At 56.3% G+C, this 18,335-nt stretch overlaps 1 protein-coding gene across 1 annotated transcript; it reads right to left on the bottom strand.

The window, feature by feature from the left end:
* Window positions 1-3,309: 3,309 nt before the first annotated feature.
* PRSS55 (serine protease 55) lies at window positions 3,310-14,902 on the bottom strand. The gene is made up of 9 exons (XM_045535380.1): window positions 14,863-14,902; window positions 13,781-13,951; window positions 11,709-11,791; window positions 10,694-10,765; window positions 10,403-10,477; window positions 9,232-9,563; window positions 7,706-7,956; window positions 6,311-6,453; window positions 3,310-3,630 (listed from the first exon to the last, which is right to left on the bottom strand). The coding sequence occupies exons 1-9, from the start codon at window positions 14,900-14,902 to the stop codon at window positions 3,310-3,312; spliced, it is 1,488 nt and encodes a 495-aa protein (XP_045391336.1).
* Between the last annotated feature and the right edge of the window lie 3,433 nt (window positions 14,903-18,335).

The raw sequence follows: 18,335 nt of genomic DNA, 5'->3' as shown, positions 1-18,335 counted from the left end.
CTCAAAGGACAGGCCCAGCTCCATCCTAGCACTTAGTATGGTGACACGACCATCTGTTTGCTTCCTTCCCTGTCTGCCCCTGGAGGCCAGGGGCCAGCAAACGTTTTTCTGGAAAGGGCCAGGTAGAAAAGACTTCAGGCCTCGTGGGCCATGGAGTCTTCGCTGCAATGACTTAGCTCTGCCTTTACAGCACAAAAAGCGTCCGAAGACAACACGCAGTGAATGGGCATGGCCATGTTTCCGTACAGCTTGGCGTACAGAGGCAGGCCTGCCACCCCCTGGGGGCCCCAGCTCTGCAGGCCTGTCCCAGCAACGCCTCACTGCAGGAGCAAAGACCTGCTGCCCGGAGCCACTCTGCCACCCGGAGGCCACCTCAGGAATTGCAGCCCACCAGGCCAGTCCCACCTGAGCGCCTGCAGGCTGGTCCCACCTCCGCCCCTCTGAAGCCCTCCTGGGAGGCTCTGAGAAGCTCTGTTTTGTGAGAGCATCTGATGCCACCTGGGACGCCCTTTTCCCACAAGTGTCCATGTCCTCCCCCTTTGCTGCCTCTGGGTCTCAGCCAGGTCTTCCCTGACACCTGCCCTAAAGGGGTCCGTCCTGCTCCCTGGACAGCCTTCCTCCTTTCCCCACCCACTGTCTCCACCTGTCACAGCAGCAGCTCTGTGTGTTTACTGTGCTGTCCCAGCCACTGCCCTGCTCGGGTCTCAAGGGTGACTTGGGACAGGGGAGCCCCGCCATGCCCAGCTCCCCCCGGGCGAGAGTGACACTGAGGCTCCAGGAGGGGGCTGCCCCTCCTCTTCCAGGCTGTGCCCGCAGCTGCTCCGGCAGCATCTGAGCCCCGGGTGAGCTGGGGACATCACTCTGGCAGGAAGCGCTGCAGGGAGGGGCCGCCTGGTCACACACGCAAGCAAGGAGCAATAAGCCCGGAACTGAAGATAGAAGATGCCTCTTACTGGGCCGGTTCTGATGCAAAAATGCAGAATTCGGAACTGAACAGGCACTTGGCATGGCAGAGCCACAGTGCCCCATGAAGCTATCCCAGGCCAGGGCGCTAAGAGGCTTTGTGAGTTTTTATTGCTCAAGACAATGAATAATGCATGAGTGTGTGCAGTCTCGATTGGAATGACTCAGGGATCACACCACGGGCTTCATTCCAGTCCAATCCATATTCTAATGTGACCCTCCTATACTTGGAGGCTTGGGCTTGGTGACCAGGTGGCCCCTATTTCTTGGTGGTTAAAGTTTGGGTCTTCTAGGGAAATGCTTCTCCAAGTGTGGAATGGGGACCACTGGGGTCTGCAAACGGCTCGTTCCCGGCCCGCGAAGAGATAAATACAGAAATGGAGAAGAAACGCTTAGAAAGTTTTATAGCCATTTAACAAACCGATTTTATGTGAGTTGACTCTAAGGATAAAAGTTTGGGCTTGCATTTTATATGTTCATTTTTTATTTCATTTTTCAAGTAATTCCATTTTATGTTTTACGGAAGTATTGGTTTGCTGTAAGTTAGCCCAGGCACTGTGCCGGGCTCAGCTGTGGGACCCCCGAGCTCATCACCACGGGTCACTCCTGAGCCACAGTGCCCCCCAGGAGTTTGCAGACCAGTCACCAAATCAGGAGACCCACGTTCAAGCCCTGAGCTTGCCACCAAGTAGCTGGGTGGCTTTGGACAAGTCGCTGCCCTCTTTGGGTTTCCGGTTTCTCGTTTGTGAAATGAAAGGGTTGGACCAGACCATTCCCAAGGCCCTTCCAGTTCTTTCGTTCTGTGACTCCAGCCCCGGATCTGGCAACCACAGAGATGCCCTTTATGAAACAACAGAATCAAAGCCCGAGTTCTAGACAAGTTCTCATAGAGCGCTGGAGACAATTTCTTAATCCAGAGCAAAAAAAAGAGTCACTGATGTCCGATATTCATAATGTCTTACAACTATATTAAGGTTTAATTTAATACAACAAACTGAGCGTATCTGAGGCGTGTAACGTGGTAAGTTTTGACATACACGTTCACCCGTGGAGCCATCATGTCAACCAAAACACCCAACCTTTCTAGTGGCCCCCAAAGTTCCCACACACCCCTTCCCAATCTGTCCCTCCTTCTACCGTCCCTACCTACTATCCGGAGAACCCGCAGGCACGTGCTCGTGGAGTCAGAGAGGAGGGGGAAGTGGAGATATTCCTGGGCGAAGGCAGGACACTAAGGGAACCCTCTAATCAAGCCCTTCGAGGACATATAAAGGAACAAGATAGCGGTGGCTAAGACAGGGGGATGGAGACCCCCAGCCAGGGAGAGGAAGAGGAGGAGACCTGGAGAACCAAAAAGGAGACTGAACTCTTGCATTTGGCTTTTGTGATGCCGGCCAGGGAAATGGGTACAAAAGCAGACCAGGAGAAAGCGACCCTTGGACAACACAGGGGTGGGGACGCCGACCCCCCTGAGCAGCTGAAAATCCGTGTATGACTTTTGACCCCCCAACACTTAACTACCAGTAGCCTACTGTTGACCAGAAGCCTTGCTGATAACATAAACAGTTGATGAACACGTATGTTGTATGTGACAGGGAGGGTATACTGTATTCTTAGTCAGCTAGGGAAAGGGAAATGTTATTAAGAGAATCATAAGGAAGGGACAATGTATTTGTTATTCCTCAAGTGCAAAAGCATCATCCTAAAGGTCTTGTCCTCACCCTCGTGTTGAGCAGGCTGGAGAGGAGGGCTTGGTCTTGCTGTCGCTGGGCTGGCTGAGACAGTGGAGCCTCACAGCCCAAACCCATCGCTGAAGGGTGGACTGTGACGTACCGTGGTGTGCACAGGAAGGGGTGTGCCGGTACTTGGGGCGGGGAGGGGTGGGGAAGGGAGGGGGCCAGCAGAGGAGAGGGGTGCAGAGGAGGACCAGGCAGGCCGGGATTTTGAAGAAAAGAAGTCAATTTGAGCAGCCGCTGTGAAATGTGCTTTCAGGAAGAATAAATAAACAAAACGTGGCATCTCATACAATGATAATTTAGCAATAAAGAGGAACGAAGCTCTGATATATCTATAACATCAATAAACCTTGAAAACACTATGCTAATTTAACATTCACGTACTCATTCATGTACTCACGTATTGAGTTAGGTAACTGTCACCCGGAATGAAACGACTTCTGACTAATCCATGACCCCAAAGCCCAGTCCCCAAACCAGGGTCCCAGCCTGGCTTTCTGGTCCTTCTGTTCCGAGCCTCCGTTCCCAGCCCGGCTCTGCTCCCCGGGCAGCGCCCCTGTGGGAGGCACATTCTCATACCCGCTCCTAGGGTTAAAAAATAGCATCTGTTTTATTTTTGGTACAAAATATTTCCGAATAACACGTAGGACGGGAGGCAGAGGCAGAGCCAGAATGGGAGGCTGCCTGGCTCCGGGGGTCCCAAGGCTCGGGGGCTGGTTGCTTTCTGCTTCGGGCTTCTCATTTCCTGGGGCTCCAAGGGCCTTCCCTCAGTCTGGGTCACCTTGTTGATCCAGAGGCTGTAGGTGGCCACAGCGGTGTATATCCCCGAGGTCCCCTTCTGGCCACAGCTCCGGCCCCAGCTGATAATGCCAACCTGGTACCACTTCCCACCGGGCTCCGGGGTGCAGACCAGGGGCCCCCCACTGTCGCCCTGTGGGCGGAGAGCACAGTCAGCCGCGAGCCCACGCGAGGCAGGGCACAGCGCGTGCGTGGAGGAGGATCCCCCGGCCTGTCCTGCTCCAGGCGGCCGAAGGATATCTCGCCAAAGCCCACCAATGCCCACCCCGTCCCCAGGGCCGTGCTGCTGTCCGGGTGGCTCTGGGAGTCACGGGGTGTTGAGCAGAACGGGGGTTGAGCAGGGGACGGGACCTAATGTGGAGGAGGAAGAGGGAGGCTTGGTGGGAAACTGTCACTCCACCCGCAGCACAGGGGGACAGGAGTGCGGGACAGAGTGACTGTCACACAGGCTGAGGGAAGAGTGCAGACGAGTGTCGTGGGTCTTGTCAAATCAGAAGCTCTGGAAAGGGCTGGAAGGGGCAGGAGAGAAAATGGGATGCCAGAGTGCTGTGAGGGTTATGTCCCTATCCACGTCCCTAAAAAGGTGGCTGGAATGAGTGGAATATTCCACTAACAGGGGAGGAGGAGGATTAGTGTGTCCTGCCCACGAGGCTCAAAGCACGGCGTTAACTCCTTGCTTTTTTATCGACCCCGCCAGCTCGGAGATCTGTGAGCTGGGTATTTTGATTCCCGTTTTGTAATCGGCACACTGAGGTCCAGAAGAGGTTCGATCGCTGTCATTTAACAAATCCTCACGGGGGCAACGCTCGTCGGCAGACGTTTGGGAGATGGGGCTGCGTGGTCTCGGAGAGGAGTTAAACGTGTGAACAGACAGGACCCTGCTTGCTGGGACGGGAGACGTGTGACCGGGACGGGGACAGCAGTGCTGCGGAGGGAGGGGTCCTGCTGAGGGAAAGTCCTGTCGGGACAGCCTGTGGCCTGAGGATGCGTGGAAATGTGGCAGGTAGTGGGTGTGCGGGGAAGGGAGGCAGGGGGGGCAGAGGAGGTGAAAATGGGGGTCTGACCCAGGGGGAGAGGGGGACGGCTTGAAACCGCCGTGTGGAGGAGAGCTGTGACATTAGCACGCTGCTGAAGGTCCACTCTGATAACTAAGGGAACGATCAATGATTAAAATAGCCATGTTATCTCATCCGTAAAACACAGTTTCGATTAAATGTTTCTGTGCATTCCTTTTTAGCTCGAGAGGTCTGTGATCCTCAAAGTCCAAGACTCTGTGGAGTGAAATGAGACTCCCACACGCCTGTGGCGGGCACTGCGTTCAAGACAGCACCAGGGGAGCAGCCCGGGTCTAACCCTGGGTCAGCTCACCGGCCGCCTAACCAAACCGCCCCCTAACCAAGCCGCCCCCTAACCAAGCCACCCCTAACTAAGCCGCCCCCTAACCAAGCCGCCCCCTAACCAAGCCGCCCCCTAACCAAGCCACCCCTAACTAAGCCGCCCCCTAACCAAACCGCCCCCTAACCAAGCCACCCCCTAACCAAGCCGCCCCCTAACCAAGCCACCCCTTAACCAAGCTGCCCCCTAACCAAACCGCCCTCCCGCCCTGTGGCTGCTCCCGACCCCGTCTCCACCTGCAGGCGCTCAGGGGCGTCCGGGATCTCTTTCAGGTGCCCTCCCTCAGTGGCTGCTTTACCAACACCTGGCTTCCTCGGTTCATTTATTTGACAAACGTTCGCTGAGCACTAATCACGTGCTGAGCCCTGCACTGGGGTGCTGGGAGCTCACTCGTGAGTAAGACCCGTTTCTGCCGGAGCTCGGAGGACGGGTAAGAAAACAGGCGGCCGCAGTTCGCGGGGATGACGGTTGCCGCAGAAGGACCTTCGCAAAAGCCTCGCACTGCTAGCTGGGGATGCATTTGATTTTAAATTTTGCTTGATTGTGGTACCTAAAAATTTTTTTAAATGATTCTTTGAATGTTGAGATAATTGTAGATTCGTATGCAATTGTAAGAACTCATGCCGAGAGATCCCGTACACCCTCAACGTCCACCAGTAGCATCGTGCAAAACTGTGGTACAGTATCATGACCAGGACAGTGACATTGATCTGGTCAAGACATGGAACATGCCCGTCATCACAGGGACCCCTCCTGTTGCCTTTTAAGGGCCACACTCAATCCCTCCGGAACCCCAGCGTGGCTGTGGCTGTTAGTTTATTTCTGTGCCCACTGGCATTCCTGGGTCACAGTCTCCCCCGGCGTCTGGTCTGAGATATTTTGGAGACTTACAGGGAACGCACGGGATCCACAGCTGTGTCATTCCCAAGTATCGGGATCTCCGACCAGCGCACCTTCTACTCTGCACCTGTCAGCCTTTTTGTTTCATTTTACCATGTAACGTCTGGCGCTTTTAGCTGTACTTAGGAGAAGGGACTGGGAGAAATGTTATCTGTTCCATCTTATCCAGAATCACAGGTTTCAATTCTCTATTTTTTCTTTGTAGTGTTTTAAATTGTCCAGTATGTGGAGAAAACACAAGGTTCACGTGACATGAGGATGCATCGCAAGGGACCACTGGACCTGAGGCCACTGCAGTCGCTGCTTCCTGCCCCTGAGCACCTTCTCCCTTCTCCTCTCCCTCCCGCCTCTAATCCTATCGCAGCAAGCCCCTCCCGAGGGGAAAATTACCAGTTTCCTTGCATTAAACCAACATAAATGAGACATTTTTGAGATCACGCATTTTCCAGACTCCTAATTGTCTATCCCCGGCAGAGAGAGGATACCCGTGCATTGGCACGGTGAGCTGAGGGAGTTACCTGGCAGGCGTCGTAGCTCTCATTCTTGTATCCGGCGCACAGCATGTTTTTGGTAAGTTTGGGAAAATCCTTTGAACACTCCTCCCAGTCTGTGATGATCATTGGCACTTTCATCAGATCTGTTTTCATGGAGTTTTTGTTGGCTGGGCCGGAGAGAAAGCACATTAGAAAAACCACCAGGCAGTCAACGGACTGTGCCCACCTTTGCCCAGCCCGGCCCGTGTCCCCAGCCCCCGTGCCCCGCCTCCACGCTCCTCCTTCAGGTAACCCCACACCTGCAGATCACCGAGACCCCCACCCCGAGATTTCGCAAACAACTCCCCACCTCCTGGAATGAGTCCTCGCATCCAAAACCACATTTCTACTCCCAAGACGCCCAGCTTGACGCCAACCAGCCCGACGAACTCGACTGCTCGGAACTGGCTAAGGGCCACTCCCCAGCATCAACCCCCGCTGCCTCCACGCATCTGCCTGTGGCTACTCGTCACTACGTGAGCACCGCACGCCCCTCGCACAGGGCCGGGGGAAGCGGGTTTGCAGCACAGCGAGAACTTTCGTCCCCCAGCAAAGGTGGGCTGGCCGAGAGCCTTCAGAGGGGACTGGGGGAATCTGCGGAGGCGGAGACCTTGTTAACTAGCCACACAGACATTCCACATTTCTTCCCCTTACTGAGGATTTCCAACTGCCTCCTCCACTCCTGCCTTCCCAGCAGTGCCCGGAGCCCCAGCCAGCGTCCCCCCCACGTCCCCTGGTCGCTGAGATCCCGAAACGCCTACGCCTTCAGGCCCCGGCTCGCCGCAAAGCAACGCTATGGATCGTCCATCCTGTGCAGGCCCGAGCGGGGCTGCTCCCGTCTGCTCCCTGGGCTGTTTGCTTTATGTTTTGTTGGGTTTTCTTTGGGGACAGTCCAGTGGGGCTTTCGAGATACCTTTCTGCCCCGGTGCACATTCTCCTGTCGGGGTCAAGTAACTGCATAACAAGTGACAACAGATTCGTGTCTCAGAACGGTCAGCCGACACGCCAGGACCGTCACAGCCTCGCCCAGGGCGGGCAGCTCAGACGCCCGTAGGAACCAGGCGGGAAACATCCACATGTGAATCAATGGAGATGTTTGGAATAAAGAGCGGAGGGGCCCCTGGCTAACCGGAGAGTTTGCATGCGACTAAACGCGCACGCAAGACGGCTCCGCGCTGGCTGGGGGGGGGGCCACACCCGAGGACTGGCTCAGACCTGGCATCTCAGCTGGGGCCTCGGCACTCGGAAGGGGCTGAGACGGGGCCCGTGTGGCCTCCGCTGTGGGGGGATTTGCTCCCACTCGAGTCCTGTTCTCCTCCCCCCTGCTCAGCTCTCCCCGTCGCCCTCCTCCCCCCTCCTTCAGATCTACGGCTCTCATACCAGCGTCCGTCTGGCCCCATCCTGCCACCCAGCACTCGTGCCACGTGGAGGGGCTGGGTTCCGCGGGCAGGCAGATGGGCACCTTCAGGTCACTGAGTGTGATCGGTGTGGCCAGCAGGAGCAGGGCGATGTCGTTGTCCATGTTGACTTTTTTAAAGTCCTTGTGGCGAACGATGGTGGTCACCAGCTTAGTTTCCACGTGTGAGCTGGTTAAGTCGTTGGTCCCCACCACGACATTCAGGTCTGCAGCTCTGGTGGCAGGAGCCCGAGCGGGGTGAGAGGAGGGGAAAGGAGGTCACCAAAGTGTGCGGAAGTTTCTGTGCCCGAGAAACCAAAACCCCACGCAGTTCTAGGACCTTCAGGCCACCCTGGGGCCACTGCTCAGAGGGTGCGAGAATTTCAGAACATGGCTACGCTTCTGCTCCATTGCGGGTCCCAGAGAAGTGAACGCTGGGGCTGGGCGCGGAGGCTCACGCCTGTCATCCCGGCACTTTGGGAGGCTGAGGCGGGAGAATCACTTGAGGCCGTAAGTTTGAGACCAGAGAAGTGAATGGTGCTCCTAACACCTCGTCGGGGGCACTCGGAAGAGCCCACGAGAGACCACCTGGCACAGATCAAACTCGACTCCACACAGGTCAGGGGTGAGGACTCCTATTTTACATCCATCGTAATTGCCAACAATTTAGAGGCCCAGGGACCGAAGCTCACCCAGACCTGCCGGTGACTGGGCAGAAAAGATCTGCAGTGATCGGTCGACATTCAGGAAACCCCCTCCAGGCAGAATGGCCAGGAACTTTCCAAAGCCCATCGCCCAGTGTCCCATGGCGACAGGTGCCACAAGGCTCCTTGGTGAGGCCGTGATGGGACTCTGCCCCGGTCTGGGTGAACCCTTCTGTGCGTCTTTAGACCTTCCTGAGGCAGCACAGAGGGCACGGGTGGAGGAGCCAGAATTGAGATCCTGCCTCTGGCTGCAGGCCGTGCACCTGGGGTGTTGCCTGACTCTGTTGGACTTCAGCTTCCTTCCCCATAAACTGGGCTTAATCATTCTACCTGCCTCAGACGGGCATCGTACAATTAAATGAGTTAATACGGGTCAAGTTTCTTAGCCGGGTCGCTGGCACATGGTTAGTCAGTAGACGCTAGACGTCCACCCACAGAGGAAACCCTGCCAGGCGCAGGAGAGAGGGGGTCGGATAACCAGCAAGCAGCCTTCCGGAACTGGAAGGATGTCCTCCTAGAAGGGCTTCAATCTAGCACAGGCACATGGACCAAGCCCTTTGGCTTCATCAAGCCACAGGTGTTCCTGGAGAGGTCAGAGTGTGGCCTCGGGGGAGCCGCGTCATTGGCCCTGGGTGGGAAGGGGAGGGCGCAGCCCCAGGCTGGCCGGGGCGTCGTGGGAATCACCCGTGTCCAGCTGGAGCCCGAGCAGCCCTCGGAATCCTCCCAGCGACCGGGTCTGGCTGACGGGGCGGGTGCCCGGGGTGTGGGGACCGTGGGGGCAGCAGGGCTGGGCTCTTGGTACTCACGAGATGGCCACAGAGTTCAAGCAGTGAGCCGCCGTGAGGATCCACCACTTGTCCAGGATGGAGCCGCCGCAGAAATGCTCGTTTCCCACCTGAATACTCACCTGCCACGGGAACTCGCCCACCTCGGCCTCCAGCCCCCCTATGATTCGGGAATGCCGAGTTCTGCCCGCGTAAGTGGGTCTCTCCCCGCATCCTGGGGGCACAGAAGAGCATGGAAGAGACACCACACTTAGCACCCACGGCGGGCCGGGCGCGGGGCTGGCAGGAGGCTCGTTAGCGGATACCCTCGTCCCCACGCTAGAGAGGGGCGCACCTGCCCCTCGGGGGCACACCTGGTGGCAGGAGTGAGACGGCGGACGCTTTATCGCGTTTGCGCAGAGCTCAGGGCGATTGTGATCCCGGGAAAGCCACCTCCCCAGCCTGTCTCTGCTCTTGTGTGAGAGAAATCGGAAGGAAATGCCGCCCAAAGCCAGCCCCCGTGCGCCAGGCAGAACAACGGCCCCCCAGCGGAGTCCCAGTTCTAAGGGGCCACACCCCCAGAACCGGAGACAATTCTACCTAGAAAGGAAAGAGGGACTTTGGAGGTGGAATAAGGTTGCTAATCAGCTGGGCTCGAAATGGGGACATTATCCGCATATCCGGGGTGGGCCCCGGGGAGCCACGAGGGTCCTCAAAGTGGTAGCGGGAGGTAGAGCGCCAGCCCGGGGAAGGCGGGACTGTGACACCGCTGGCTTTGTGGATGGAGGCAGGGCCCAGAGAGGGGACCCCTGGCCTGACTAAGGGGACCAGGTGGACCTGCTGTGCTCTGGGCAGGAGGTGTGTGCAGAGGGAGGGCCACCCGGCACTGCAGCCAGCCTGGTGCCAGTCTGGCAGACAGACCGCCATCTCCCTGCAGGGCGACTCCGGCAAATCCTCCACCTCTCAGAGGTTCTGAGCTGCTCACCCACACCCGGGCTAAGAGCAGAGACCCCACCGTGTGGTGTGCTGTTAAACATGCCGAAGCACTTGGCCGTAACAGCTGCTAAGTAACCCGGCTTCCTTCCAGCCCCGGCCACACCCTTGGCGAGAGATATGACCCTCCTGGGAGTTGTGGGGAGCTGACTGCAGGAACAGAAGCAACCTTGAACCTGACCATGCTAAGCTACACCTCCACTGTGCCTGCGGTTCCCACAGCCTCCCGCTGCAAGCTCTTCACCCTCTCAGTCAGGGGACTGATGCTCAGCTCGTGCTGGGGACTCTCTGATTCCTTTGGGGATAAAGTCTCAGGTTGCAAAACCCAAACTCAAGGCCAGACAGGTCCAACTCTGGGCCAGGAAAGAGAGGAGAAGAATGAGAAGGCTTTTGAGGAAGGGACACGGGGAAACATGGAGCGATGGCCTGTGTCCTGAGAGCTGGCCTGCTGGTGGCCAGACAGCTAGTGACCGAGCCTGCTGTCCAGCCCGCCCTTGGTCCCTGCGCTCACCACTGGCTGGATGGGGCTGGGCGTGCAGGGCGGTGGTCCTGCCCGACCCCTCTGGGAGAGCCGCTCTGGCCCCTGGGGGAGGGGCCCACGTACCGAGGAGTGCTCTCGTGGCTCGGGACAAGAGCAGCAGCACTGACAGCAGGAGCATGTCCCTGGGCTGTGCCGTGGGCCGGGGAGGGGACAGAGGCCAGGGCTGAGGGCAGTGAGGCCGGCACAGCCCCCCTGCTCAGCGCCAGACCCCGGCTAGCGATGTCACAATGGGCTGCGGGTCTGAGAACCCAGACTGAGGTCACGCAGACTTCTTTTCCCGCTGACATTTTGTGTCTAAGATGGCTGCCCAAAGGGACCCTGTCCTTGAAGCCTCTCTTATCCTCACTTCCCCTCCCCCGGCCCTGGGCACCACCCGCCTCCCCCAGACCCTCATGGGCACCTCACTTTTAGTCCGGATCACACCCAAACCTTTCTGAGGCTCACATGCCTCCCCTTCCACGGGGCCTGTGGGGTCAGAGCTTCTCTGTGACCCTGGACGCAAGTCAGAGCAGACGCTCAAGTGGGTGTCGGGAGGGGAGTGTGCAGACAAACCTCAGCCTGGCACGGCCCTGCGAGGGCATCCCGTCAGCCACCACTGCAGGGCCAGGGCCTGACTGCCCTGTGTCCCGTGCCCCTGCCCTGCTCTCTGTGATGTCACCCTGGCCACTCTGCCATGCATTTGTGATGCTCCCCTGACTCCAAAGCAGCCGCACCTGGCATTTCATCAGATTTGGCCGGAGGCAAAGATTGGGCAATTCGGGGCTGGAATGACAAGAAGATGCTCCAGCTTGTAATCCCACTGCTTGTGGCACTCAAGGGACATGCCCAGGAAGATCCAGGTCTGTGCCAGGCTTGCCCGGGGCAGAGACTGGGGAAAGGGCTGCCACCACTTCCCTGGCACCCGTAGAGTTGGCGGAGAGGCCCCAGGGATGCTGAGTTCCAGCAAATGGCTCAGGAAGCCAAGAGATTATCCCTGATGACTCACAGTAGGTGTATCGGGCTCAGTGAAGATGCCATCTAAAATGATGTCCCCAGGGTCCGGACCAGAGCTCTGCAAGTACAGGGCACCTGGCACAACAATTTAGCGATTGACTTTGCTTCTGTCACTACTCCCCTCTTGGTAAAAACATTAAGGATCCTTGAGGGCCCAACACCCTGGGAGAGGCGGCAGAGTCGTGGTGGAATAAGGCTTTATTTAATTTAGAATACCAGAATTAGTTGACGTAATCTCATAAAACAGGGAATATTATGTGGCTGTCGTGAGGAGTAAATGAGTTAAAGCGAAGTTTGTTCTGTAGAGCCTCAGTTCTATGAAAAGCTCCGGGGCGGGGGGGAGAGGGGAAAGTTCTAGAGTGAGACAAGATTGGAAACGTCCCCTTCGATATTTTTTCTGTAGGATCACAGTGGATATCCACATATCCAAGGAGCTGATATACCTTAAAGTAAAGAAAGTGGTTTAATTTTACTTAATCTGGCATTTCTGAGGTGCTTCTGACCATAAGACCACCCTTGCCCCCACTCCAAGCCTTAGTGGTACCATTTTATGTTTATTCTTTTAAGAATGACCTGTTCCTGCTGTTTCTCCATTTTTCTTATCCAGGTGAGTTTTTAAAGTGGATTTGCAGAACCTTTTTGAATTTTAATGACAATAGCCCTTTGTCTCTCGTATGCGCTCGGCAAAATCTTTTCTCCTAAGTCTTTAGTTCTCTTGCAACTTTATTTTGGACCAAACAGGAATTTGAAATTTATATGTGGTGTACCATTCTTTGGGTTTTTTACACCTGCATGGGATCATGTGACCACCAGCACAGACAAGACACTGAATAACTTAACTTCAGCAACCCAGAGAATATGCTCCACCCACCCCTTCACACGCACCCTCTCCTCCCAGCTCCTGGCAGCCACTGCTCTGCTCTCTGTGCCGATACGCAGACGGCCTTCTCCACCCTGTCGTGCAAACAGAGTCGTACACGGTGTGTGACATTTTGAGCCTGGGTTCTCTCACTTAGAATAAGCATTTGAGTTTCGTCTGTTACTGCATATATCAATAATTTGCTCATTTTTATTGCTGAGAATCAGGATCTCATTGTGTGGACGTACTGCAGTTTGTTTATCCGTCCATCCACTGAAGGACACATGGGTTTCCAGTTTGGAGGATTGTGGACAGCCCCGTTGTGGACATCGATATACATATCTTAAAATGGCTAAAATAAAAAATGTTGACAAAACCAAGTGTTGGCAAGGATGTGAAGTGAGATGAACTCTCATCCTTTGCTGGCGGGAATGCCAAATAGTACGGCCACGTGGGCAGCAACTGGACCGTGTTGTAAGGAGTTGGACCTGCACTAACCACTGACATAGCTGTCTCCGTCCAGGTGTTTATCCCAGAGAAACGAAAAATTACAGTCACGCAAAATTTTTTTTTAATGCTTTATTTTTGTTTTATTTCCATTGCTTTTCTAATTTACACCCTCCTTGTCCCTTGGATGTTGTCCAAGGTGCTCTTTCTGCCATTTTATTCTTCTGTTTCTAGCTTGACAGCCGCCAGCTCACGCTCCATCTCCTCCTGCCGTCTCGCTTTTGCTTCCTGTTGTCTTATAACCTTGTCCTGCAGCTTCTGACTTACAATCTTCCTGCACATAGGTGATTGCTTTGTAAGGTTTTATTTTTTTTTATAGTCTATGGCAAAATGTTTGCTCAGACTTTTTATTTGTTCTGGATAACATTTTCCTAGAGTTTCATCTGGTAAATTTTGCTACTGTTTCCCACCTCTTCCCCTCAAAAAAAAAAAAAAAAAAAAAAAAAGAATATATAATTATTATTTTTGTGCCTAACCCCTATTTATTGCTCCTCATTTTCCTGGCCTGGCTGTTTGCAGGATTCCTTCTGGCCATGGGTATTTGCCGGAGAGTGGTGGCCACTGGGACCTTGCCCTTTACTCTGCACGTCTTCTGTGCCCCCTCGATGCCCCCCAGCCCTTTACATGCCTTCTTTGGATCCCTGTAAATTGCATCTCTCAATTTGCTGACTCTCAGCTCCAAGTCCACCCTTTGTTACCTGCAATAATGGAGCTGGACTCTGCAAGCGAGTTTTCTTTGCAGCAAGCACAGCATTCCACTTCCTCAGTGGAAGGTGCCAGAGGGATGCCGCGCAAGGAAGGGCTTTCTTGCTGTTTCTGTCCGGCATGCTTCTGTTGGCTGCCACTTGCTCCTACGGCGTGGTGGACAGCTGGGGAGGGTGGGGGGGGGGGAACTCCAGTGGCGCAGGGCCCCAGCCACGCATCTCTCAGTGAGCTACGCCCTGACCCCTGTCCAGTGACCTGTTAAATGAATAAGCCAAGACGGCTGCTGTCTGTTGGCCCTTAGATTGTTTATTTCTTCACAACAGGCGGATACTCGTTAGTGCGAAAGCCTGCTGGTGCCAAGCTCAAATTTTTACACATCCAATTATTTTAAATGCAGTTCAAATAAGCAGATTTTAGCCATCTAGAGCCTGCATGCTCTGCATGCATACCTCATGAAACTGCACCCATCTGCTAGCTGTGGGTAAGATACGTCTGCAGCTATCGAGACCCCAAGTTACTGCCACCCTCAGGAGCTCTCGGACCCAGAGACTCCCACCTTGGCAGTGAGCAACATCCCCTAGACAAGTAAAGCCCCTCTCAGGTCTCTCTTCCCCCCCGCCCCAGAGTCCCCTGGTCCTCCTCCCCCTCTGGGTGGTGGCCCCTGCATCTTAGCCCTGGCTGGTCTCGTGCTGTAAACGGCTTCCCCTGCCCGAAAACCTGCCACAGCCTCACCCAGACAAAGCCTGCGTGTGCTGCTGCCACCTTGTCATGTCTTCTCCTCTGATCAGCCTCGAAACCCCCCGGACCCACTCCGCCTCACGGCAACTGCCGCAGTGCAGACCACACCCCAGGTCTTGCACCCCCGGCCGGCGGGCAGGCCCCGGACCTTAAGCTCCCTCCATGCACCTGTGTGCCAGCATCGGCCCCCCCCCCCCCTGCACCCGGGAGTCCTGGCCACGGTTCCCAGCTCCCCTGCCCTCCAGACCGGGGTTTCCCGCTGGGCTAGCAAAGGGGACTAGCTCTGGCCCGGGGCGACCCGGCGGACTTCTCTGCCTTCCATTGGCTGTAAACGCACCTGTGCCAGTCGTGGGCAGGGGCTCCCCTGCCAAGTTCATTTCCTCCTTAGGTGCTGTCCCCCAGCCCTGCCGTGTTCTTAGAGTTCTCTTGACACTTTGCAGTTCCTCCCGGTTATAGCTCGTGATTCTTCACGTTAAACTTTCCCTGTTCAAATTGCTGCACGGCTTCTGTCTCCTGCATGGACCCCGCGGGTGCCTCTTCATCGCCACCTTGACCCTGAACGCCTTCCAGGGAGCTCTGCCCTGACTGCCCCAGGCCCCAGCTCCTCCTGGGTGCGGGGAGCACACAGCAAGGGAGGTGCAGCTGGCTGGGGTTTGCTGAGATCTGCTCCCCCCGGGTCTGCCCACGCTGCTCCCCTCGGCTTCGGCACTGGCCTTGGCTGCGAGGATGCGGGGCGTTGGGATCCCATCTCTCCGCGCTTCCCATGTGCACATGGCTCTTTCTTTTCTCTTTCAGAAAACGTCCAGTGCGGCTACAGGCCTGCCTTTCCGAACTCTTCGTGGCTCCCGTTTCGAGAACTGCTTGAGGTGCGGCTCGGCGAGTTCCCGTGGCAAGTGAGTATCCAGACGGCCCAGAGGCACCTCTGCGGAGGCTCCATCGTACACCGGTGGTGGGTCCTGACGGCCGCACACTGCTTCCCGCGAACCCTGTAAGTCGCCGAGGCCGCGTCTTCGCTTACACCCGGGCTGGGCAGCTCGGCGGGCGGGTGGTCCCGGCTGACGAAGCCGTGGGCTCTGTGCCCGGTACGTTCGGCTGGACCGAAAGGTCTCTGCTCTGCACCCGCTCTCTCCTCTTTATTTAGTCAACCGTATCCCAAACTGGGCTGCTAGCCGCAGCTTCGCACCCAGTATTGAAAAATCAGCACAAGGAGTTTCCTGCCTGCCATCTGTATACGCAGACAATACACGGGACTCATTGATTGCACACACGTGCATTGAGCACCTACTGTGTGCTGTCTGTCCTAAGTGCTGGGGACACGCAGATGACCAGCCAGCCAGGCTCCCTGTGGCCAAGGAGCTCACCCCCTCACCCCTCAGACGGAGTTCCTGGGACTGGCCCCTCACGGGCTCAGAGACTCGCTGTGTTTCGGCCCCGATTCCTACCTGTCGGATCCTCCCCACGCTCCGGGCCGCTGCAGCACACCCACCCCTCGGACTTGTCCTTGTTCAGTTGTCAACTCCGCTGTTTGCAAGTGTGGCTGTGACAGTGCGAGGCACGTAACTATTGTTAGCACTGGCGTTTTCACATTCATTTAGGTTAGAAATGGCAGCAGTAAACGTCACCGTGCTCATGGGAGCGAAAACGTTCAGCGACCTCCACCTGGAGAGGAGGCAGGTGCGGAGGATCATTATCCACAAAGATTACAAACCGCCCCACCCGGACAGCGACCTCTCCCTGCTGCTGCTCGCCACGCCGGTCGAGTTCTCCGACTTCGTAAGGCCCGTCTGCCTGCAGGAGGAGGAGCGGGTCTGGGACCGGTGCTGGATGGCAGAGTGGGTGAAGGGTAGCGGGCACGGTACGTTGCCCTCCCCTCGGCCCCCACGCAGCGCCCGCCGTGAGGGTGCCCTCGGCTAGACAGGGTGATGCTTTGGGTGCAGGAAGGTGAGGTCTGAATTTTGGCTTCACCGCTCACTTCTCACCTTCGCCTTGTCTCACCTGTGGAAAGCCGGCAATGTCTCCCGCAGATAAGTTATGTGGATTGAATTCAGTGAGATTGTACATGCAAGTTCCCCGGTAAAAGCCTGGGACATAGAACAATCTCAGGCTGGGAGAGCAATGATGATCATTTTTATGGAGCCAAAAGCCTGGTGAGCGGTTTGGATCCTGCCCTCGGGGGCTGCTTTACGATGGCCGATGGCTGTCTCCCCGCTCTGTGGGGCACCGAGCTGGGACGACTGAGCCTACTTGCTGGTGACTGCACCCCTGCGCCTGCAGGGCCCCAGGCCGGCCAGGAAGGGCCTCCGGGAGGGCGGGGGTGGGGTGGGGAGAAGGCCAAGGGCTCCTCTAGCATCACGGTTGGTTCTTTCCTGCAAAAAGGCGCTTCCAGGTGTGTCCCCTTCCTGGTTTCTCTGTTTGGCTTGGTGACGACGCTGGACACCGCAGACTCTGCACAGGGACAAGGCATGGCTGTGGGGGGGGCCACGGAGGAGGCTCATTCGGGTTCCCCTGGCAGGGCGTGAGCTTTCCACAGGGAGACACATTTAGCAGAGGAACCACTTGGGGCTGCTGGAGAGGAGACTGAGCTCGGGCCTCCCCACCCCGCACATTCATGGCCTTCCAGGCCTCCCTGCTGGTCGTCCATGGGCTGGTCACTGCTGGGGGCCGGTGCAACCCTCGCTCTCACACCGGCTTCCTGGCTTTGTCAGGGCAACGCGGTGGCCTAAACATGCACCTGGAGAAGCTGAGAGTGGTGCTGATTAACCGGAAGAGATGCATCAAGAGGGTAAACGAGCTCTCCAGGAACATGCTCTGTGCCTGGCAGGAACCAGGCACGAATGGCAACTGCAAGGTACCCACCCTCCCCAGCCCTTCCTCCACACACCCCACCACCTCCGAGGTTCCCAGGGGAGAGCCCAGGCGGGAGGCCCCCAGCCCACCCCACTAGGACCCCGCACCCCACTGCCACCACATCCTCTTGCCGGAGGTGGTCGATGGCTTGCACACTGGTCCTTCTTCCCTTTCCCATTCCCAGGGGGACAGTGGGGCACCCATGGTCTGTGCTACCTACGGAAGCCAGAGACTCTTCCAAGTGGGCGTCTTCAGCTGGGGCATAGGATCTGGCTCCAGGGGGAGGCCCGGTATGTTCGTGTCTGTGGCCCAATTTAGGTCATGGATCCAGGAGGAGACGGAAAAGGAGGGGAAGGCCTACGCCATCTTGGGAGCCCCGAGAAGCTCCGGGGTCTGTGGCCCACGGGACCCCTTATCGCTGGTCTTGGGGTTGCAGATGCTGCTTGTTGCCATGTCTACAGGCGACAGATCAAATCGCTAAGCTTTGGATCCACCCCTTTTCCTCCCTTTCTTCCCTCCCGTCCTTCCACGAGCATCTATGGATCTTCTACTATGGGGTAGCCTCCACCTCGCACCCCAGAAGTTACTTGTGGACTCAGTGCTCCCAAATCTCGTGGTCTAACAAAGGGATATCAAATACAACGCTAAAAACAGGCTCAAACGGTGTGTGGGGAATCCCAGAGGAAGAGGCAACAACACCATGAAAAGGGCAGACTTCAGGAAAGTGCTGGAAAATCAACGCTGGGAAATCACTTCACGTTTCTGGGCCTCGGTTTCCCTGTCTATGAAAAAGGAGATTCCATCAGATGAACTTAAGGTCTTTCCTCATGCCAACATTCTGTAATGCTTAATATCGCATTTCTTACAGCCCAGTCAGTGCTCAGCTTTTAATTCTTATTTTCTTATTATTTCAAAATATGAAGGGGGTACAAATGGTTTTGTTACTGCCCAGCTTTAATTCTG

Source organism: Lemur catta, chromosome 22 (assembly GCF_020740605.2).
Source record: "Lemur catta isolate mLemCat1 chromosome 22, mLemCat1.pri, whole genome shotgun sequence".
Taxonomy (NCBI): domain Eukaryota; kingdom Metazoa; phylum Chordata; class Mammalia; order Primates; family Lemuridae; genus Lemur; species Lemur catta.
The sequence above is the reverse complement of the archived record's forward strand: the minus strand, read 5'-3'. Positions and strand labels throughout refer to the sequence as shown.

Bases quoted from the DNA above. Each gene is read 5' to 3' on its own strand.
- PRSS55 (XM_045535380.1), bottom strand. From the start codon at position 14,902: ATGAACTTGGCAGGGGAGCCCCTGCCCACGACTGGCACAG. The intron at 6,454-7,705 runs GTATGAGAGCCG...TCTCCGGCCCAG, and splicing joins ATGGGGCCAGACGGACGCTG to CCAACAAAAACTCCATGAAA. The intron at 3,631-6,310 runs GTAACTCCCTCA...CTCCGCCCACAG, and splicing joins AGAGCTACGACGCCTGCCAG to GGCGACAGTGGGGGGCCCCT.